This window comes from Phasianus colchicus, chromosome 1 (genome assembly GCF_987193195.1).
Source record: "Phasianus colchicus chromosome 1, bPhaCol1.hap1.1, whole genome shotgun sequence".
Lineage (NCBI taxonomy): Eukaryota > Metazoa > Chordata > Aves > Galliformes > Phasianidae > Phasianus > Phasianus colchicus.
In genome coordinates this window covers 74,903,557-74,928,179 of record NC_143436.1, presented here as the reverse complement: position 1 = coordinate 74,928,179, position 24,623 = coordinate 74,903,557, and the positions used below count along the sequence as shown (strand labels likewise).

The 24,623-nt window shown below is 38.7% G+C and overlaps 1 protein-coding gene across 1 annotated transcript; it reads right to left on the bottom strand.

Annotated features, from left to right (window-relative positions):
• Positions 1–4,596: 4,596 nt before the first annotated feature.
• NDUFA9 (NADH:ubiquinone oxidoreductase subunit A9) lies at positions 4,597–22,592 on the bottom strand. Its single transcript, XM_031606219.2, has 11 exons — positions 22,351–22,592; positions 18,342–18,512; positions 17,022–17,119; positions 16,743–16,834; positions 13,923–14,064; positions 13,382–13,484; positions 12,723–12,790; positions 12,502–12,578; positions 10,479–10,574; positions 9,325–9,391; positions 4,597–6,177 (listed from the first exon to the last, which is right to left on the bottom strand). Exons 1-11 carry the CDS (start codon positions 22,406–22,408, stop codon positions 6,007–6,009), a joined length of 1,143 nt encoding a protein of 380 aa, XP_031462079.1. The 5' UTR covers positions 22,409–22,592; the 3' UTR covers positions 4,597–6,006.
• Between the last annotated feature and the right edge of the window lie 2,031 nt (positions 22,593–24,623).

The window sequence follows — 24,623 nt, the reverse complement described above, 5'->3', positions numbered from 1 at the left end:
CCGTAATGTATAGGGACAGGTACGTAGAATTAGAGTATTAACACTTTAATTTAACACTTTAATTCCAGTACATGATGTTTTGATGTGGAATACTGAAAACCAAAAAACATAAAATCATGACACCTTGCAATTTCTCTTTGCGTCAGTCAAAACAAATTTGCACTCCAATGCAGTATATAAACCAAGTTATCTATTGTAAGGGAATTGTTATGTCACAGCCTGAACTAATGATGGAGCACCTGTTGAAAGGGGTGGGTAGCCTAGGAAGCACTAGTGCAAACAATTCACCTATGCTTCCCATGTGATCAGAAGGGGTGGATCCAGGGTCCACCTCTCCCTTGGCTCATTTAAGGACTGGCCTCTGAGGAGACAATGCCTCCTGGATGAAGTCTGAGGAGGATTATTTTGTAGTCAGAGACCTTATAATCAGTTGTGTGTGCTAGCTTTATCCTATATATGTTTATTGACACTGTGCCTGGTATTGCAAAGAATATATCAGAAGAAATTTCTCTGGTGCCAGGGACCAATGCCTGCATTAAAAAGTGTACGTAAATGATTCCTTTCTGACTAGCTGACGGCTGAAGGTGGAATGCAATGTTTTAATGACCTATACTCTGTTTCCTTTTTCCTTCTCAATTCCAGGGAAAATAATATACTTTCCCTCAGACTGTCCAAGGGTGTGTATATAGATACATACATACAGGTAAATAACATGACTGTCAGTATGATGGCCTTTGCCACTTCTTCAGCCCTTTTTAATCTTTAACCTTCTAGTCTTCTAAGTATAGATATTCACATACGTACAGAGCCACACAAACACTACGCATCTTGTCCACGAAAAAAAAAGGTGCTACTAAACGTTCACTTCCTCAAGGCCCTCTAGAGGGGACTGAAGGTAGGCTATTTGTTAGAAGAGTGAAGCCCTATAGCAAGACTCCATTTCCCATTATAAATGACACATTCAGACTACACGATGGAAAAGGACAAAAGTAAATTCCCTTTCTTCTATAGATAGCTGTGCCATGTATTGCGCCTGTATTATGCGACTAAATTTATTCATGCACAATTTGAGGGCTGACCTGAAAATCTGTTTTCAGACAGCCTTCTGTTCAGAGCAGAAAGGTCTGAGCAACAGTAAACTGCAAGTAGAGGCGCAGATTGTGCTTGAAGACCACTGACCTCTGGTGGACAGAGGAGAAAACAGCATGACCTTCTTTTCACACCACTTTCAGCCACACTCTTCAAAACTGTGATAATCTTTTGCCTCCAGATTTTAAATTTAGAAAGGCTCTCCAGAAATTGCAAATTGAAGATTAGCAGAAAAACTATTGCAGAATCTGAGAAAATAAAGACAGGATAAGAAAGATCTTCTTGATAAATGAATAGAGATAAAAATCATAGGTGAAATTGAATCTTAGTTTACTGATTTGTTTGTTTGTTTGTTTGTTTGTTTTTTCGCCACTTTGTCCTGATGACAATCATGAAACCATCCAATTATTTAATAGTGGGAAAAAAAAAACCCACAGATGTTACGAATTATTAGGAAAATAATGTGAAACTAAACATGAAACTGTCATTGAAGACATCATGAAGCACTCTTGTAAAGTCATAAAGAGTCTGCCCTTTGGATATAATACATGCAGTTTCTCTCTCTCACCCACCACCAATTAGACAAAGTATCTAACAGGACAAGAGATAGCAGCTTCTATAGATCAACAGAATAACATACCTTCGAAAGTGCAAAATAAAGAAAAACAACTAAAAAAAATTCTCAATGGTTGTAAAGGAAGTGAGTAGGGAACCAGTCTTTCCTTGAGTTTGAGAATGTAAGAGAAAGGGATCACCAAAAGCAACCAAATCAAATGAGACAAGAAAAAACGAGGAAACAATTATTCATGCCTTTGAACTTGCAGATCCAACAGATTACAGGTGATACAATTTTTTCTTAAGATTTAACAAGTACTTAGTCGTATTAATAGAGGGCTGATCCATTAAGAACTACTAAATATCTTGCTAAGGAAAGCTTCAAGGTACAGATTACTAGAAGATGGGGAAAAGTCCCCAAAGTATCACTCTAATTGTTCTAATCCAAGATATCACTCTAGACACCTACTGAAAGTGAAAAAAAAATAGATCACTCTCTGACCCAACGCAGAAATTCTTATGTTCACATATTCAGCCGTGCTACCACAGGATACGCTGCTAAATCAGAATGAAAATTCAGAGTGGGATCAACTGTTTCTTGCTTACCTACATAAAATTTAACATCAAAATAACCTAGATTGTATCCGCTCTATTCTTCATGAGAATTTTCATATGCAACTTGCACTGAAATCAATGGAAGCTCCCTGCCACCTTGGTACGACATATGATACGACTTATTCCAAGGAAGATAACAAAAACCAAAACCAAACTAAATCAATCAACCAAACAAACAAAAAACAGCAACACATATTCTATGCTTACCCTGCAATCACCCCCTTCTCACACGTTTGTAGAATCAAAGAATCATTTCACTTCCATGGGACACTTAATATCTAGCCCAACCTCATTGCTATGAACAAGGACATCTAGAGCTAGATCAGCTTGCTCAGAACATAGTCTAGCCTGACCTTGAATCTGTTCAAGGACAGGGCATCCATCACCTCTCTGAGCAACCTGTTTCAGTGCTTCACCACCATGACAAGTAATGTTATTGTAGATTCAAATGATAGCCAAAAAGTCATATGTTGACTGGGAAAAAAAATAATTACATTAAAAATTAAAAGGCATTTCAGGACAGGATCACCTCTCTTCACCTGCTGGCCACACTTCTTTAGATGCAGCCCAGGATATGATTGGCTTTCTGGGCTGCAAGGGCTCATTGCTGGTTCATGTCCAGCTTCCCATTCACCAGCACCCCCAGGTCCTTTTCTACAGGGCTGCGTTCAATCCTTTCATCTCTTGTATTGGCAATGGGGATTATCTCAACCAAAGTGCAAGATCTAGCATTTGGATTTGTTGAACCTCATGAGGTTCACCTGGGCCCACTGCTTGAACATGTTTAGGTCCCTTTGGATGGCATCCTGTTCCTCTGGTGTGTTGACTGCATCCCACAGCTTGGTGTCATCAACAAAATTGCTGAGGGTGCACTCAACCCCATTGTCAATGTCATTGGTGAAAATATTAAAGAGTATCAGCCCCAGCACAGACCACTGGGGGACACTACTCATCATCGATCTTCATCCATGCATCGAGCCATTGACCAGCACCCTCTGGACTCAACCCAGCACCCAGTTCTTCATCCTCCGAACAGTCCACCCATCAAATCTGTATCTTTTCAATTTGGAGAGGACACTGTGGGGTGCTGAGGCAAAGGCCTTACTGAAGTCCAGATAGATGACATCAGTGGTTCTTCCCTTGTTCATTGATGCAGTGAACACAGAAAACCACATTGATGCAGCGGAATCACAGAAAACCACAAGCAGGATTTGCCCTTGGTGAAGCCATGCAGGCTGTCCCACATCACCTCCCTGCCTTTCATGTGCATTAACATAGTTTTGAAGAGGATCTGTTCCATGATCTTCCCTGGCAGAGATAAGACTGACAGGTTGGTAGTTCTCAGGGTCATCCTTTTTAACCTTTAAAGAAATGGGTACAATGCACCTTTTTGCCAGTCACCTTGTTGCCACAACTTTCCAAATACCATAGAGAGTGGCTTGGCGATTACACCACCAATTCCCTTAGTACTCTGGGATGCTGTGTTGGGGACCTAAAGGGCCCTGACTGAAGAACGATCCAGGGATGGAACAAAGTATTCTGACAGTTGGTAGTTAATCTTGTTTTTTGCAAATACTTGTTTTGCAAGCAGGTGTTCCACTTGGGCTCTGTATCACGTGTTGGCTGCATGGATACAGTGTGCAAGTGGAAAAAAACCCCACAGACCCTGGGGAGAATAAAAGCAAGAGAGAGGCTATGGTGGGAGACAAAAATTCCACCTTGAGGCAGGGGACACCTTGGTGGCATTACCTATTGAATCCACTGCCAGCATGTCCCTCCTCTCTCCTTTCAGCTATTTGCAGTCTCTCAGGGGTCAGTAAGTAAGAGTGCACTTGCTCAGGGAGTTTCTACTTCCCGCTTAGGGGATTATCTAAAATTGATGCCTGGGTGTGTATGAGTGTACACAGAATAAAACCCATAAGCCTTTGTGCTGCTCTGAGTGCACTGTTTGCCCACCTTTGCTCCTGAGACATCCTGTCTCTCAGATCCAAACATACCCTGAAAAAAACACGTATCACTGGGATCTGTAGAATTGCGATATTCAGGTTCCTCAGGTGGACATAAACCTGATCTTTGCTTACAGTGGAAGGGACATTCTTCCCTGATCCCCTCCTACCAAACCAAACACGAGGGCTGTGAGGCAAGCAATTACCAGAGAAGACCAAGGCAAAAAAGTTAAGTATCTCAGCTTTCTACTTGTCTGTTGCTATCACTTTGCCTGATTCACTCAGTAGGAAGGTACACCCTCCTGGACTTTTCTGATTGAGATACCTGCAGAAGCCCTGGCTTCCCTGACCCCACCCCTATGCAGCTTAGCAGCTTCCCTATACTTTTCCCATGTTACCTGTCCCAGTTTCCCTGCCTGTGTGTTTTCTTGTTCTTCAGTTTGACCAGCAGGTCCCAGTTCAGCCATGCTTGTCTTGCTTTCTTTTCCTGACTTGCTACACCTGGGGACGGAGAGCTCTTGCATCCTGAAGAAAGCCTCCTTAAAAATCTGCCAGCTCTGCTCCATACCCTTGCCCATGAGAACAGTTTTACAGGGAGTTTTGTTGACTAACTCCCTGAAGAGCTGGAAGTTAGCTTTCCTAAAGTTTAGCTTCCTAATTTTACTCTTTGCTTGTCTCATATCCCTCCAGAGCATGAACTCAACCACAGCATGGTCTGACTGTACCATATTTCTGTGCTTCACGTGGTGGTGGTAAAACAATTTAAAAATACAACAGTTTTCACAGCAATATGCAAATAAAATATACATGCTGCACATTAAATGAGCACTAACAAAGAAAAAAGCATGTAGTCAAGTAAAAACAATATAAGGAGCAAATTATTAACAATAAAAAAAATCTGAAAAGCACTTTCAGATTGTCCAGCTTTCTTATGGAACTGGCAGAATTATTTTAAAGTGAATGAACTTACGTTATCAGAAGAACAATATCCTATGACCAAAGGCCAAATCAAATACATGGTAGGAAAACTATTTTTATCTCAAGATCCTACTTCTTCCTATAAACTGACATTAGCAGCAGTAGGTTTCTGTGGATGAGGAAAAGGTGGAAGCTGTTGAAACACTTTGCCCAAGAGTTTCATAGCAGTTTGGCAACAACACAGAAACACTGAAATTCTGATCCTTGGCTCCATTAAACATCATGATTTAACCAAGAAACTTCTGCGCTTTCCCTAACCTTGGCCCTCTTATTCTTTTCAGATTGTCTACTCTTTTTCCTACTCTGTTTTCATCACTGACTCAGTTCCTATCTTCTACTTGGATTTCTACTCCACCATTAGGCTTCTACCTTTCACACCTTCATTATTTTTGCCCAGTTTGCCCCTGTTCCTTCTCTCCTACTGTCACCTCCAACAAAGGCAAACAGTAGAAAGCTTTGAGGTGAAAAAACAAGTTTTTTCATCACTCATTTCATCCCTGTTCTCAATCTGGTTTTAAAAACCAGTTTCGATACAAACCTCAACTTCTTCCAGCTAATGTGATTAGTCTCCTCTCCCACTCCCAATCATCAAAATATTTTAATGCTCACCAACTAAGTAAATAATATGTAAACTTGCTTTCATTATCCATTAAAGACAAGAATTATGTATCAGCTACAGTTTCCTGTAATTAAAAAGACAACACTGTTGATAAAAAACAGTTTACGTGATTACAATATTTTACTTAGTATGTACACAGTTCTCCAAAAAGCTAGGTCATACAGAGATGGTTTAAGAAGTGTTAAGTAAACACTTATGCAACTGTTACATGGGATATGTCTTCGCTGGTTTTGCTTCCTCCAGCTCAGCATCCAACCAGCGGTATCTGCGGTGACGGCGAAGAACTTCAATTGCTTTTTGTTCTAGAGATGTTGGTTGAATACCCAAATCTTCCAAACCAGGGAGATCAGGGAATGTCAGGTCTGTTGTGTGAAACTTTGAAAAGAAAGGAAAAAAAGGGGAGAGGTTAAAAAAAAAAAAAAAGTGAGGGAATTAACAAAATGGACATTATACTCAATGCAATTATTCACCTACCAAAAAATGTTTTATGTAGGTTTTATGTAGTTACACCTGAGGTCACATTCATGAACACACACTAGCAGAGATCTCTGGTACTAAAAACATGTAGAAGATGTTTTAAGACATACTTACAAGTGGCAGCACTTTAGAGATTTAACTGCAGCTTCAAGGCTGCTGCTGAAAGACTGCTCCCCTAAAAAAGCCTGCAATACAATACATTCCTACATCTTGCATTACAAGGGCTGCTTTGAAAGTAATGCCTCCTATACAGCATCAGAAGTGGATGTTGGTGTTATGGCAGTAGAAGCTGAACTTTCCCACCAATATTGCATTACATTTTGTTGCCACATGACAGACGGCAGCATAAAGGTGCTCTGATAAAACAGTGTCTAACATGGAAATACATAAGAAGGAAAGGTATGTCAATGAGTTGCTCCAAGCAGGAAAAATGGCACACAGTGACATTTATTGATACTTGCTGAATGTTTATGGAGACCAAACAGTGGATGTTAGCACAGTGCACCAGTAGCAGTGATAGTGGGTTACCTCCAGTGGTACAGATCTTTTACAGAAGTAGTCTACAGGCTCTTGATCATCACTGAAGACAATACATTGCTAATGGTGGTGACTACTTTGAAAAGAGTATTTTGTAGCTGAGACTTGGCTCTACCAAACAACATTGTGCTCTTAGTAACTGTTGTAGTTTCCACAGAAATAAACTGGAGACATTACTTTCAGAGTGACCTACACTGGGTACTTAATACCTCATCTATGTATCTAGATAAGAGATATAGATCTTCTAAACCACTAGCAAAGAGAAATCTGACTTCAGATTTAGACTCAGGATTAATACTACTTTTCTGAAAGACTGGCATGGGCTGCCCAGGGAGGTGGTGGAGTTACCAACCCTGGAGGTGTTCAAGGAATTTGGATTTTGTGTTGAGGGACATCATTTAATGAGTACTATTGGTGATAGGTGGATGGTTGGACTGGATGATCTTGAAGGTCTTTTCCAACCTTGGTGATTCTGTGATTAAATAGCTGAGACATACAGAAAATTTCTTTATTCTCTCTCCATCAGGTCTACATACCCAGAAGATTACAGAATTACAACCACAAAATTAGTTGATATGTGTATGCATAACTACTGTACATTTATGCCTTTACGTCTGTTTCGTTAAAAGATAGTAGTTCAGCATGTACTTTCCACAGGTTGCTGTTCTCTGTTTATGTTTTAGAACAAGGTTCTCTACAGTACTCTAGCAACTGGACAGATCAGTACAATGGAAAAAGTGTTAAAACAGAGGTGTGATGACAGAAGGACCAGCATGATAGAAAGGGGCTATCAAGGAAGGGAAGAAGATTGCTCACCCGTATCAGAAGATTCCAGGCTTGCAAGGAAAAACTTCACCAAGGAGGGATCTCCAGAAAGAGATCCTTCCCCAGTGGCAGCCAGCCCTAAAATGAGATCTAATCTCCTGTGTGACCAGAAGGGTAATTTGCATTCACCTGTGCTCTAGGGATCACAGGGTCTTTACCCTAGGTGCTCAATGCTTCAAGCCATGACTCAACAGCTCCCAAACAAATACTTGCACAAATATTTGTTACCTTATTTTCAAAACAGAAATGATTTGCACCTTATGAAACCAGGTTATTTTACATTGTTATTTCTCAAAAGGTCTTTTAAATTCAGTCAGATCTAATTTTGTATATATCACTTAAAGATAAAAAGCTGGAAAATAGGGAAACAATCCAGCACAGGAGACACACAGAGAAACTCCTCCTTATACTACTCATGCTATAACTGAACTGCAGTAGTTATGGTGAATCGCTAAAGGTTTGTTTTATGAAACCTAAGTATGAACTATAAAAGCAGCTACAACCGAAGCTTTCAGAAAGTATTATGCTTACATCCTATAGTCCGAAGAACTACAACGCCAACTCTAGCATGGGGGAATTCTCAGTAATTTGAAAGTAGTAGTTTAATTCCTTTATTATACATACCGTGCGTACCTTTTCACAATCATTTCCAAACAGAGTAAGAAACTGCAGTTTATTTTATATAAAGATACATGCAAACATGAAATTTAATTCCTTACAGTTATTCAAAAAGCATCTGTATATAAGAGATGCTTTCTCTTTTACATATATATAAGAGAGTTCTCCCAGATACATGGCTGTCCCAAAATTTAAGAAATAGAGTACTATAAGGATAAAATATGCTACTGACAAGTTTTTGTCCATCTACACTCATACACTCTGAGAATTATGAGTTTTATGAGAACTAAGGGACAAACATGAAGTTTCAACATTATGTATTCAAGTAACAAGCATGAATTTTGGCTGTATACAGTGCAATTCAGCTTCAGTTGCTAAAGTGATTTTAATGTAGATAGATACATAAAAACTGACTAGTTACCTATAAATAGCATACATTGGATCGTGAAGACAAAGGAGAGGATCAATGAAGTATGTAGCTTTTACCATTTTTAACGCTTAGAATACTGTGCCCTTTCCCCACTCTACCACGTTACTTCTTGCTATAAAACCCTCTCAACAGTTGTTACCACTTTCTTAAAAATATTTAGTGAAGAATGTTGAATATTCCTCTTCCACTAATGATAGCAGAAAGACTACATCCTAAAAATACCTTCATAAAAAAAATTCCAGTCAATCTCTCTCTCTCTCAGTAAGCCATTCTAAAACTATACAGAGGAATCTCCAGACTGCGCTCCAGAGTGTATCCCTCTGCTCTGTAACGGGTCTGGACAAATAATTTAAGAGTGAGATTGTAGAACAGCAGCTGCAGCAGCTGTGCTGCAGGACTCAATCACTTTTTTAATGAAGGTTACACAAAAACACCTCCATAAGATTTAAATTCTTGTTCACTGTTCAGTCTAAAATTAATTTTACATAATCAAATTTTAGCTAATGAACTGACCAAAATACTATAATATGTGATATGTAAACATTTGAGCATCCTTTCAACACAAAGCTAGAAATAAAAGTTACAAACACAAAAGGAAACATTCCCCAAGAAACTGAAGGTTGTCCTTTACTTACTCGGTCTACTTTGTCTCGAGTTAACCATGGTTCAAATGGACTGATCTCAAAGAATCTTGCAATTAAACTGTAATCCAAAAGTGTTGAAAAAGTATAGTTATTATTAAGATACAAAGAAGAAAACCAAGAACCTGTAAAAATATTTCATACTTACTGTGCTGTTCTTAAAAGCTACAAATTAAAGGAGTGAGCATGTTCTCAGCCGCGTTTCTTGTAACTTTAACTGTTTGCTACGAAATTATTAGTAGAATGGTAGAAGGGCTCTAAGACAGGTGACATTTTTAGGTTTTCAGTTAGTACTGTACTAAAATGGAGTAGAATGAGTACCAATGTATCAACATATCACAACCAAGCCGAGTGTGAGTTTCTGAAACAGAATTTACTATTTCACATAGCTCTTCAAAAGCATGTCTGACTATACTTTAATGACTAAGCCTGGGCTCAGACTTTCATTGTACTTTTTTGTTCATTATTTCTCAATAGTCATGATTCTGCAGATCAGTTTCTCCCTTCAGTGTCCTAAGGGGACAAAACATACAGCTGCAGAAGTTGTAAACTGAAGTTATACCTTCTCTTTACTACTTCCTATTTGTTACTATTTTTAAACGATACCACTTTCCTCACACCATAGAAAAGATGCATGCTCACAACCATATTGCTCAAATTTCCAGGCCAACAACTCACTACAAATTGATACTGGCTGAAATGAATACAAAGGGCTGAACTAGAAAATCAAGTCAGGAGCTGACAGTAGCATTGAACAGCTTGAAGATCTGTAGAAAGATGTCAGTAGCATACACAGATCTTACCTGTGATACACTAAATTTCAATTAATTTGCTACTGATTGTCTCTACTTAAGACCTTTTACAAATTTCTTGGTTTAGTCAAAGCAAAGGCATTCAATATCTCTGGAATAAACAGTTATGTTAAGTTCATTACAACTTAACTTCTTATCCACTAGCTCATCAGCTGCAGGCCTGTGGCTGGATAGAAGACTCAAAATTAACTAGTGAGTACTTACGCAAAGCTAGTTCCCACTATCCTAAAACAATAAATACCAATTAACAATACTAATACTAAACAAGAAATGTAATAGTTACTTATGCTTCTATGCTGCTTGATTAGTTCTTAGTGACTGAAGTGTTCCACTTACTGATACAGAGGACGTGGAAGTGGATACGCAAAAAAGGTTCGAAAAGAAACTGCATAGATGTATTCTATCATGTCATACAGCAGGTACCTATTAGGTCTGAAAGAAAAAATAAGCATTATAGGTGAATCATGTGTTCTTAAATATTTGCAACATGAGACAAAAAACCTGAAAAACATCACCGTCACCCTAAACCAATCAAGGGCTTGCTTTCCATTTCAATTATTAGCCAAGTCTGTCATTTCCATCACAAAAGCGGAAAAAAAATTGACTCTCAATCTTCTAAACTGTTTGAAATGGGTGAATTAAGTAAGAAAAACTTAAGTGCAATACAGCAAGTTCTACAGCGTTAGCATCCAAGATAGAAGATCCTACAAGTGGATGAAGAAAAAACAATGCTGTGGTCAAGACAAGAGCATAGCAGGGGGAAAATGTTCTATTACAAAATCAGCATTTTAAATTCAAACTGTTAACACCTTAAAAAAAAAAAAAAGGAAGAAAAATGCCTCATGCAGCTTTAGTCAAGGGTTATGTTGTAGAGTTCCTATGGTTTTCCAGCACCAATTTGAGTATTCAATTTAGGCTATTAGTTATGCAAAGCTTTTTCAGTCATTGGTAGGTGATTGAAACTATTCCTTGCAGTGAGAGCCTGGCACCCTTGCTTGAATTCCTGCCTCTGAGACATGGGACTTGAAATCCTCACCTTCAGTAAAATGATTAAAAAAAAAAAAAGAGATTTTGAAACTTTAAGAATACATTCAAAGTTCAGTCAACTGCCCTGGCTGCAAATATTATTCTATTTAGTGAGCAGCACTCAAGTTCTCAATCTCTCCTGTTCTTATAGGAATTACTTCTGCTGAGACATTAGTGAAGCTAAAAATAAGTCTCTCCTTCCTTCTGTGACAGGCAGCTTTGTATATGGATCAATGCATATTTGCTTGCCCACAAGACATAAAACAGTCACTCAAAGGATGTATCACACATTTCACGTGCTTTTGCATTGGTTATATTTTACTAATACCTACATATTTATTCTCTTTGATAATGACCGAGTGATTTAAAAGCAACTTCAAGTTCACTGCTGTTAGTCCCTTAAGAAATAAGCTTCCTACTATTTATCAGTTTTTGAGAAGTTCTTCATCCTAAAAAAAAGTTGAAAAGTTTCTGCCTTTTTCAGAACGCCTACGTACTATACACTTAACCTGACTACTTGGACATCTTCAACAGTTACAGATCTGAACAAAGTTACATCATAAAAGATAAACCGGAAATAATCTCTACACTACAGGAATAACGAGCAGCCACTGTAACTGTATCACAAAATGAATATGGAAAAAACAAAGTCTTAAATAAGCCTTTTGCAAGATCAATAGTTCAGATAAGCCTTTCGCAAAATCAGTATCAAGTGTATTTTCAGTGCATAAGATAGGAAGATGTATCTGAGCAATTGAAAAAAAAAAAAAATAGGTGTTCAGCATCAAACTTCTAATTTAGCTTATTAGCAACTTTTGTTTTTCCCCCATCCATGAATCTAATAATGCACCTTTCACCATATATACTGGATGGAGACTAATTCTAGTACTACATATTAAAACATGGACCCACAGAATTTGTCAGATGATTTTTCTTTAATGCTAGTGACCTGTTCCAATTTATGACATGGGACTTTTGTACATAAATACACCAAGGGATTCAGTAGTGACTATTCAAGGTGATTTTTACACAGTTTTAGCAGCATTTTCACCAAAGCTATTTTGTTAGGTATGATTTGTAAAGGCTGACTATTTCTGTGTGCATATACATAACGTTAAATGCAGTAAGACCTAAAGTATGATTTTAATAGTACTCACAGTAAAAGCTTGACTAATCTTTCCTCCCAAAAAGGAGGTGGAATTTACTGCAGGCGTGTGCACACAGATAGAGAAATTACATGTACTGTGCAGCATGTCAAAAAAAAAAAACAACACCAAAAAGAAGTACTACAGTACTTTAGTACTACTAAATCAGAACCAGAAAAGTAACCTACCCAGCCAAGGCATATGTTTTTCCTTTGGCATCAGGATCCTTAACTGCGTTAATAATTGCCTTTGCTACATCAACCACCTGTGAGAAACAGATAATTACCAACAAAAAACATGAACACGAGTGGATTGACAATCTCCTTTTCAAAAACTGATTTATGAGGAGAGAGAAAGGGGAAAAAAACCAAACAGGATATGAAATTGTCTTAGTTTTAGGAAAACTTACATATACGGGTTGCTTCACTGTTTTTTTGCCCAAAGAAATAAGAGGCACACCACCAAACCAGCGCATGTCTAATAGAGAAAAAAACAACTTAAGAAATCTCTAAATGCTTTCAGTAGGCAAATAATCAATATACATTACACTAAAAAAGAATTGGATAGAATCACCATCCACATTCAATTTTCTTAGCAACTACTGGAAGGCTATGTTTATTGATCCTCTAGAGTAGTTAAGAGGTACCTCAACTTTGCAAGAGAAGCAGCCTCTGCTCTGTACAGTCTAGCAACCTTACTGGTCAGTACTTTTGCTTCCGTATGAGCCGGGAACAGGCCAGGACTTCCTTACATTCCAGTATTACCAAACTGAAAAGTTAATTTCAGCTAGAATGGCTTGATCTTAGCTCAAGACAATCTAAATAAAAAGTAGTAGTAAGTAACACCAATCAGCAAAGTTTCATTTAGACTTGGAAAGAATTTAAGATATACCATTTCATCACAAGATGAAAATGTATTATTTTTCTGTTACATATCTTTTCTTAATGAAACACAGTACATTTATGATAAAAACATACCTCCACTTTTTAAGAGAAGAGTGCTTTTTCCCTCTGTTCTCTACAGACAGGTGTACAAACAAGAGATCTTTATTATTTCAAGAATACATACTTGCATAATGATTGAGAAATCGGTCCTCTCTCCCAAACATCTCAGAGGGCTTCATAATTACAGCATCCGGAAATTCTTCCCTTACTGTTTTCTCTCCAACAGCCTGTCATTCAATTAAAATGACCACATAAATTAGATCCGCTCTGAATGTATTAAAAAATATATACCTTTTCAGAATTTACTGCATCTTGATTATAAAATTCAAGGACATAGCATCAGTACTAGCACAAAACAGAAGGTTTAATCAGCCCCTACTATATTGTTAGAACACCAAAGCACTGCTGAAATAAAGTGGAAAAAAATTTAGTGGCAGCTATCTAATTTCTGCATGGGACTGGTGAATACAAGGAGTAAATAACCTATAGAGCCATTACACAAAATTTAAACCCAGTTTTAGAACAAAAATTCTATTACAATAGGCAACAGAGTCCCACAAGCAGGACAAAACAAAACAAAAATAGCTGAAACTGGGACAGGACAACAGCTATATAAAAAGACAAAAGGACATCTGAGAATACATTCAAGAGAATTCTAGACTTACTTTACTCCTCAGGTATTTGGAAGGACTCTTCATGCTAGCATTTAGGTGAGAGATATGAATGAGTGTTTCCACACCAGCCTCTCTTGTTATCTGGGCAATATTTTTAGGAATATTTACAAATTCATCTTCAAAACTGAAGTTTCTAAAATAAAGCAAAAACAAGTTTAATTAAAGAGCAACCAACAGTACAACCGATTGCCTACTAACCAGCAGCAATCATCACGTATTACCTGAACATATTTCAAAAATCTATCTTTATGCACTTTGTTAGAAAGTGTCCTTTTGTGAGGAATTCTTCATATAATATATACATGAGACAAGGGAGCACACTAGAGAGCCTCAACTACAGCAGCAGTACTACCCTTCTTTTTCATCTAGCAAGATTAAATCAAAATGAATTACAGAACCACAGAATTATTAAGGTTGGAAAAGACCACTAAGACTATCCAGTCAAACTGTTAACCTATCACCACCATGCCACTTAGTGCCACATTTATGTGCTTCTTGAACAGCTCCAGAGACAGGGACTCATCCTGGGTAGCCTCTTTCAACACCTCATCACTCTTTCTCAGAAGAAATAACTTGTATTCCAGATACTTCACCAGCTTTATTCCCTTCTTTGCATGTGCTCGAGGGCTTCAACATCTCTCCCAGGGTGATGGGCACAAAACAAATACAGTGGCCTCACCATTGCCACGTACAAAGAGATTATCACTGTCCTGGTCCTATGTAATTTCGGGTACAAGCCAGGATGCTATTGGCCTTCCTGGATCTGGAGGAACTGCTGACTTGTGTTAATCTGGCTGTCAACTAACACCCCAAGATCCTTCTCCAGCATGCAGGTTTCCAGCCACGAGCCCCAAGCCTGTAGGATTGCATGGGGTTGTTGTGAGAAAAGTGCAAGACCTGACACTTGGTCTTCATGAAGCTCATAAAATTTGCCACAGCCCAGAGATCCAAATCACCATAGGGCCTTCCTACCTTGTCATGGTTTTATGCTTACTGTCAACAGTATTCCACATCATAACATCATGTAGTACACTGGGAATTAAAGAGTTAACGCTCCAGTTCTGGATATCTGTCTCAGAAGAGAAGAAGGACCATATACTATATACCCCAGAGGACTTTGCATTGTTCTGTTTGTTTTCTGTTCAGGGGGAAAGATAAAACTGTTCACACATCAGGCAGCACCCCCTCTTTTCTCTTCTGCTTGGCCCAATTAGACATCTGCCTCAGCATTAGAGCAAGGCCTTTGTTTTTCAGATACTTGCTCTCATTCTATTTATTAGCTCCAAGATATAAATGAATTAAAAACACAGAATTACTGAGTTGTTTGTGTTGAAGGGACCTATGAAGGTCATCTAGCCCAACACTCCTGCACAGAACAGGGATACCCTACAGCTAGATCAACTTGCTCAGAGTCTGGCTTGGTCTGACCTTGAATCTATCCAAGGATGGGACATTCATCACCTCTCTGGGCAACCTGTTCCAGTGCTTCACTACCCTAATAATCATGAAAAAAAAAAAATTCCTTACATCCAGTCTAAATTTCCCCTCTTCTAGTCTGAAACTGTTTTCCCTCCTCGTATCGCAGCAGACCTTGCTGAAGAGTCTTTCCCCTTCTTTCTTACAGACTCCCTTTAAATACCAGAAGACTGCCATCCAGTCTCCCCAGAACCTTCTTTTCTCCAAGCTGAAGAGACCCAGCTCTCTCAACCTGTCCTCAGAGGGGAGGTGTTCCATCCCTCAGATCATTTTCATGGCCCTCTTCTAGATGTGCTCCAATCACGTCCAGTTTTCTATATTTCTCCAATATTTCTATTCCTTTCTTGTACTGAGGACTAATACACCTGAACACAGTACCCCAGGTGACATCTCATCAGCACAGAGGAGTAGGATCATCTCCCTAGACCTGCTGTCCACACTTCTTTTGATGCAACCCAAAAACACTGTCAGATATACAAAGTCTCAGTTAAGTTACACTGGATGAGTTTTCTCAACTTAACTGTTACAGACTCCAACAGTGGGATAAGGAGATAAGAGATTATCAGAAAAAAGAAGACACATTACAAGTCTGAATGTAGTATCAAAGGCTCTCCCAGAAGTTACGTACGACACTTGACTAGATAAGAAACAGCTGAAAAAAGTGCTTGCCAAGAGATATACTATTTTAGGAAAAATAACTGCAGAACTTGACATAATGACTAAATGACTGTTCGTGAGAAAATAAGTGCAATAGAGACTTTAGACCTGTAAACATCCATGAAATTGAGACCAACATTTCATTGTCTGCCATGGTAGCAAAATTACATACATAGGCAAATAACATAGTTAATTTGTTTTTGTATTTGACAGTTCTATACTAACAAGGTTTTAAATAAAATAAACATTTTCCAAAGAACAGGAAAATCTTGATTACAGCCTATTATAGTAGACTACAATCGATCATCTCCCCAAAGTGACAAGATGAAAGCCCACTTTTGTAAGAAGATAAAGGAGCCAACAGAAACCCAAAAACCTCTGCCAGATATAGAAAGGCACTTGTGGAACATCACAAAAGCAGTATATTTATCAGTTAATGGAACAAAAGTGATATACTAGAAAATTACAGAAAAAAATTGCTTCTCAACAGCAGAATCTAGTTAAACATTTAAATTGGAAGAACTTGTATATACAATATTCCAGTTACACCTTTTCATAGATGGCAAAAATAATGTCAGCGTCACTACATACTGCACGTACTGTAAAAAAACTGGCAATAAAATCAATACCTGTAGCAAATCTATTCACCTGAGGAAAAAAATGAAAAAAGGTTATTACTTTGTTTCCCATTCCTTTCCAACAAGATTAATGACCACATTGCTGTGCTCCACGGCTCTTCGGGTAGAATCTTTGTCCTTACAGTCCCACTCCTGTAAGAAGAAAATCAGATGGGAAAGAGATAAGACTGTGTAAACAGGCATAATCAAAGAAAACTTTCACACCATTTCCATTCTGAGACTAAACAATTGCTGGAGTTCTGAGATTGAGAATGATTAACAGACCATCTTGTAGAGCAATGGTATTATATTCGATCTGAAACCAAAGCAGAAGACTTACTAAGAAGAGAAGTTGCCCCAGGTCACCCATCTGTCGCAGATACATGAGGTCATACTGATCACAGCGATAAGGTATGATTACTTGAGATCCAATGCGACCTAAGCATTAAAAAAAAATCATTTATCTTAAGCTATTATGTGCCTAAAATTAGAAATAAAGCTTTTTTTCCCTGCCACTTTTTTCCTGAAGCACAACATAGCCATCTTGAGCAGTTATCTGCAAAGCCAAAGGTAGCAAAGAAGCAATTTTTTTTTAATTTAAAACATTATTTCAATTCTTAAACTAGTAGACACTTGAATGAATAAATAACCTAATAAGCTTGTAAAACAAAAAACAAAAACAGCATATGCTATAAATATACTATGACATATAGAAATGTGCCACATTGAAGGATATCTGCATTTTTAAAAGATATAGAGAGAAGAAAGAAAAAAGCAGAAATTACTTCCTAAAACTCAATTTCAAAAAAGATAATTATATAGAGAATTCCAAACAAATTCTTGCAAACTCTAACTATAGTTTCCTAAAAATGCCAAAAACAAAAGAATCATATGCAGATTATACGTCTTCTCTGCATTTCACATACTGGAAAAATAGTATGTGAAGGTGTCATGGTTTTATGATTTTGGGTTATCGGTATTCCACACCATAACATCATGTAGTGCACTGGGAGTTTAAGAGTTAATGCTCCAGTTCCAAGCACACGTCCCAGAAGAGAAGAACTGCATCTGGCAGAGAACTGCTGTCCTGTTACCATTTCCACTCAGAGGGAAAGTTACAAAACTGTCTGAAAAACACTTGACTTTTTTCTCTTCTGCTCAGCCCAACTAGACATCTCTCTTCAGCATTAGAGTAAAGCCTTTGGTTTTTGGACACTCTCTCATTTTATTTATAAACTTCAATTCTAATTACAATGTATTATAGTGTGTTATCTTGCATTCCAGTATCTCCTTCAGTTAATTAGTTTTGTTTCTCCTCAGATCACATCTCTCTACCCTTTCCCCTGTTTCCCAAAGTGTGGGTCCCCCCTCCCGTGGAACTGGGCTGAACCAGACCACAAGACATTGACAGGAGACTGACTGACCTTAATGACTACAACAGTCCTTATGTTTCTGAATTTCCTACATTAAAACAGCTTTCACTAATCGCCACATCTTGGCACTTCACCAGACCATATAGTACAAAGGAATCACATTTCAGCATTGTTGCATTTTTAAGACCCAAGGTGCTACAGCTTTCTAAATTGTTCTGTAATCTGAAGAAAAACTGGCATTTGGTTAAGCACTTAAACTATGCATTGGTATTCCTGAAGAACATTACCTAAACGATTGACAACATAACGCCCCAGAAAACCTGTAGCTCCAAAGACAGTGGCCACAATGCCACTAACAGAGGATCGTCCACTTCTCCCACGAGGAATCACAGCGTGATGAACTTGGTGGCGCTGCTGCAACACATACGGCACCACAGATAATGCAGAAATGCCAGAGCCTACAACACAAAATGGGAGAGCATGTAAGACAAACTGAAAGTTATCAGTGTCAACCCAAAGTTTTTTTTGTTTGGGTTTGGTTTTTTTCCTCCTTATTGACCTATTTTAATTAGCCTCTGCTAGATGGATGTCCCATGTCAGGATATTTCAGAGACATCTGGATAGGTCAGAGAAGCTTGAGGGAGATGCAGATTAAAAAAAAAGACCAAACTAAAACAGAGAATGAGCAGTCTAAAGCTAATGGCTCCTAAACAGAAATTAAAAGTTAACTGGCTATCATAAGTATTTGATGAATGAGGTGAGACACAGAAGTTAAGCAAATAAAAACTACATGCTACATAAAGGTAGGCCTCACCTGAGTATGTTCCTAGATCTGGAAATTATCAGAAACACTTAAGAATCATTCTAGATGTGGTTAATCAGACTTTTTACTTCAATCCAAATACAGCAAACTCATATTAGAGGAGAGAACAGTCCTCCTACATCACAACTCTGGAGTATGGGGAAATAAACAGATGAAATGAGCCAGATCCACAATGCAGAGCATTGACTCAAAGCTGTTTTTGTTGTTGAAAAAACAAAACAAAACAACAACAACAACAACAACAAAACAAAACAAAAAACAAGCTATGGAAAGTTGAAAGCCACAGAAACCAGAAATCACTGAAATGTTGATGTGAATTGACAAGCTCCACAAGAAAGTCTGAAGAGAAACAAGTCCATTCCAATCAAGTTAGTCAAAAATAAAAAATCTCTGCTTGTAGGAGGTTTTTTTTTTAATTAGAAGAGTTTAATGCTACCACATGTTCACGATCATAAAAATAAAGGAGTAGATGAAACACAGAGTACATAAACACACTACAGACATCCTGCTGTTAACAAGACCAGACTAGAGCAGCTATCATTGAAAAATAAGAAAACCAGTAAATGACCTTCCAACTTCTAAAAGATCATGCCCATAAGGCATTTTCCAGATAAACAAATTTAATCTTCCCAACATAAGGTTGAGTAACAAGAACTACTGAAAAAACAAGACAATTTTTCCTAAGACATGTTAGAATGATATTAATTAGGAATTTAAAAAAATATCTACTTATACAGAGGAGCTAATTTTGTTGAATAACAGCTAGGTACTGCCAGTTAGATAACGGCATGAATGCTGTTAGCACAATGTAAAGAAATAAAAAAGGTACATTTGGAGATAAGTTATTTATGTTATTTGATTTAAACTAGAGAATCCAGCAAGATCTCAGTGCCTGAAGGTGCACCTGTACCCAAAAGTTTGTCTCTCTCCTCTCTTCATATCCTACAAATTAGAAAAAAATCAAGATACCATAGTTTCAATTTCAAAACAAAGTCAGTTTGACACTCACTTAAAGAAACAAAGTAATCAAAGACATACATTTCGACTCAAAACAGCACGTTGGTTTTCTCAAGTAATTCAGTAAGTTCATATTAAACTTGACAATATCTCAAACTGAATAAGGCATATACTAATTCATCGTTGCCATATTCACAGATTATCTTCACCACTGTCTTTCTCATCAAAATCTCTAGTGTTCTTCTCGAGAGAATTACAGGGAAGGTTGACACAGAATCATAGGGGTTGGAAGGGATATGCAGAGATCATCTAGTCCACTCTCTTCTCCCCTCCACCCCCTGCCCCCCCCCCAAAGCCAGTTCTCTTCAGAAGGTTCAGAAAGCACCCAAGCAGGTTTCAGTATCATCAGAGGAGACCCCACGTTCTGTCTGGGCAGTTTTTTCCAGAGCTGTCACCCTTGAAGTACTTTTTCCTCCTGTTCATAGAGCTTCCTGTGTTTCAGTTTGTGCTCATCTTAAAGACATTATCATGCTATTGTCACAATGTTATTTGACACAAATTATATAAATATATGTAGGTTGTACATTTGTATAAGTGCCTTCAAAAAAAAAAAGCTTCATAAAATCTCGTCTCACTAACTTCTGAAAGTATTACATTATGCGGTTTTCCTGGCTAAGCAAAAATAATCAGTCTAAAATTTCAAATTTTTACACTCGAAACACTTCAGGAAGGAGCTTGCTTTTTTAATTTTTTATCTTTTTAAAAAATAACAAAGTAAACTTGCATATGTGCATATGTAAGCAGGATTGTCTACAGGATACTCTGCACAGAATTAAGCCCATAGCAACGTAATGGGTGCCTAGAAAGTGAAGACCAGCTGAGCATAAGTGCAAGAGGCAGGCAACTGGATGAACTTGTTACCTTCATTCTTGCAGTGTTCTAACAAGCATTTTTTGTTATTTAACTTATTACTAGGAGAAGCAAACCTGTAGGAAAAAAAAAGTGACTGAGTTCTTTAAAGCCAGCTGGATTCCTTCAATTATACCAAAATGCTGCAAAGCATGCCAAGATGGTAAAAAAAAAAAATCTTGATGACTAACTGTCCTTCTCATTACTTCATCCACATAGACTTTTCCAACAGCTTGTAAAAAAAAAAAAAGTAATAAACAATATCCTACTTAAAAAATTAACAAACACTATCTTTGTTACTCTTCACTAAGAATATTTCAGACCTTACAACGTAAAACGTAACGGAAAGAAAATTTTAGTCCAATGTGAGCACCTTTTAAATACACTATATTTAAGAGATCAATCCACTTCAGAACATGAAAGTCAATCTGGAAAATTTAAACAACCATCTTCCAACTACTTTATGGTTTCTTTGCCGTTGCTTTTGTAAAAATTATCTTCATCAAAAATTATCCAGTTATTATCATGTTTTCTCCCACCTGTGTACATACCACACCCTGTTACTTGTCTTACACTGAAAGTTCTTTAGTGGTGTACACTTTCTCTTGTTCTATAATTACATAAAAATTGTAATAATTTATCACCGCCTACAATCACATGCTCAGTTACTGAAACAGTTAAAAAAGAGAAGTAAAAATGAAAATAAAAGGTTGACTTTTAAGGATATCTATGAAACTCAAACCCAGCAAGCTAGACTAGACTGACACACTAAATTTACAACCAGTAAAGGACCTTCTGTGCAGTGTGCAGCCCAAACAAAATGCAGGACAACATAACTTAAAAGCCTCATACAGCTTTCATAACCGATGCCAATATTTCCAGACTAAACAGCACTGCTTACAGCTTTCTGACCTACACTCATGCATAACTCAATCTTGCCCAGGGATCCCTCCCCAGAATTGTAGGATTCTACCTTCATCACTAACCAGAATACATCTATCGCTAGAATTTCTGCCTATTTTTACAATCCTTATCTCAACCAGTTTATGAACACCAATTTGACTTAAAATATATTTCTCCTGAAAACACACTGCTGCAATTAGAAGTGCATTAAGCTCTTAAACTTCTATCACCCAACTAATTTTTCTTTCTCCCACTTTTTACAACAGAGGCATACATAGTAAATCCACGTCATTGTAATTCTTTCTATTTTGGTACCAAAGACCCACATCCAAGCATTCTATTTGCTAACAGTTCCAGTAAAAAATAAACCTATTGCACAGCTATGCCAACAGCTAGTGCCCTAGCCGATCCCCTTCAGACCTCTGGGCTTCAAAACACGGTGTCATGACGAGGGAAAGCAGAAATCCAAACGTCCCTGTCACGAACCGCTAGAGCCACGCTAGTTTGCTCCCTCATTCCTCCTCGGGGACCGCCGTAGTAAGAACACGGTGGTCGACAGTCTGAGGCCGGCACGGCAACGCGCAGCCACAAAGCGCTGCGGAACTGCCAGACATACCCAACTCTGTCGCAGCCTGAGCCGTAGAAGAGAGAGTGGAAGGGCAGCCCAGTGGCCGGCACCGCTTTCGGGCGGCGGTCACACTCACCTGTCCTTGGCAGCAAAAGGCCGCGAGAAGACCAAGGGTATCGGGCAGCGGCCGCCATTTTGCCTCACCCACAACTCCCCGCGCCAGACGGCGTACACACAGGATCAAACGCAGCAGCGCTAGCGCGTGCGCACAAACGCTCGTCTCTGAGGAGGTAGAATTCTTGGGCTAGCAACGCGTGTGAGTTTAGCGCAACGCCCTCTCCGGCCGCCACTGGTGTGACAGTGCCCCAATAGGGCTCAGAGATTGCGGTCGGAACCGGAGCCGCTAGTGGGAGCGGGGAGGTCGAGCAGTTCAGCTTTTGGATTCGCAGCTCTGGACTGTGGGAGGAAATGAGGGAGAAGCGGGAGTGCGGCACTCTTTTGTTTGGGGTGCGTCTGAAAATTCCGGGCTTAAATATTACTGATCTCTCCAGAGGAACTGAAGTTTTATGGGTGCTTAGACCTGTTCCTTCGTGTCTGCCTAGTAGGAAATGAGCCAAGTCCAACACCTAAATGACAGTAACTTTGACCACCACTGAGCCAGATGACGGGAAACATTTTCAGTAATTCATTACTTACACCTTGAATCACCTGGCCTCATTAGACTAGCTTTCATTGGGAATTAAATTGATGACACACACTGAACTAACATAAAACTCATAATTCCCCCTGCAGACTTCACCATGGTACTGAGGTTTTTTCTCCTGGGCAAGTGCTGCTGTTGAGTTTGCATTGTAGCAGTACAGAGGCATAAGGGAAGTGTTTGTTCACAGGTTGAACTGGTGATTGACCATCTTACGGAGAGGTCTGATGGGCTCAGGGAGCACAAATTGCTTCCACCTGTGCTCCCCATGTGATCAGAAGCAATGGACCTAGGGTGGAGCCACCGTGGGCTAATGCGAGGAGCAGCCGCTGAGGAGAGGACTTTTTATTATTATTTTTAAGATCACTGGTCTATCTGCAAGTGCTTTACCTGGTATTGCCAAGAACCTGTCAGAAGTTCTTCATAAGCAGAATGGCAAGGTGCTCTAAATTTGCCACCCATGTTGTTGTAGCCTTGCTTTTCCATAGACTCCCATTGCTTTTTATCTGGCATCAAATACTAACTGCCCTCCTTTTGTAATCCAACCCACACCACTGCAACATGTTATATTCACCAGAATTATTTTAAAACATCAACAAAATGAAATGTAGCACAGAGAATACTTCTGTCAATTTAGTGCAGATCCCCAAATATTCAGCTTTAACACAATGCCTATTCTGACACAAATCTAAAGTGACCTTTCTGTCAGAGATGGGGTGTTGCAGGTAATTTGGTGTTTTACAGCAAAAACCTTAATGCCCTGTGAACACTGGTCTTCTCTTGTGCTCAGTCACACTGTGATTCCATCTCTGGCAGGTAGCTGGGTGTGCACCAACTAGGTGTGTCTGTCTTCTTTTGCTGTCCTAGCACAGGCCCTGTCCCCCTCCATCCTGAAATAATGTATCCATCACTGCCCTCCCCCATAATCATGACTGAGGATCTCAACATAGTTTTTCTGAGTGGCTCATCCTGCCTGACCTCCTTTGGGAAATCTTGTATGTACAAAAAGCTGATGTTCACAGCCTGCAAATGTAATGGCTGCTTATGGAAAGCAGTGGGAACTTACTGTCTGTGTATCACCCAGACATGTTTTTATCAGAGACCTGATCCTTACTTGTTAGTACTTGCTTCACAGAAATAATTTTATGACATATTTGAAGATTGGACTAGAAAAACAAGGATGAATTAAGGCTAAAGCAATGGAATATAAATAAGGAGGTGTGTTTTCCACTCTGAGCTTACCACTGCTTCAGCTCTGATTTTAAGTGAGATGAACCAAAGCTCTATGGTTTCCACCCTCCATTTATGAAGGAATGCTTTACTATCTCAGCAGTGTTACTATAGGGATAAGATGTGCTAGTTGGCCAGTGATGCTCATGTATAACAGCAGTATAACCATGGAAAAAAGCATAAAGGTAATGGACACATTCATCTTGTTACAGTTCCAATTAGAAGTTATCTAAGTTACCTGTGTAATTTGCAGGGACCTGAATTTGATGTAGAACATCATAATGCTGACTAGAGACTATCTTATTGTGTTTGAATACCAGAGAGGATAGAGCCAAACATCTAAAAACAGTCTCAGGGTTACGGATTACCTGAAATGAGTGAGGATATGTTGAGAGTCCTATGCTGAGTGTCTCTGGTGTTCTGCAGATCTTTGAGCGAAAAGCAGGCAAGCTGCAAGTGCTGACTTTCAGGGCTGGCAG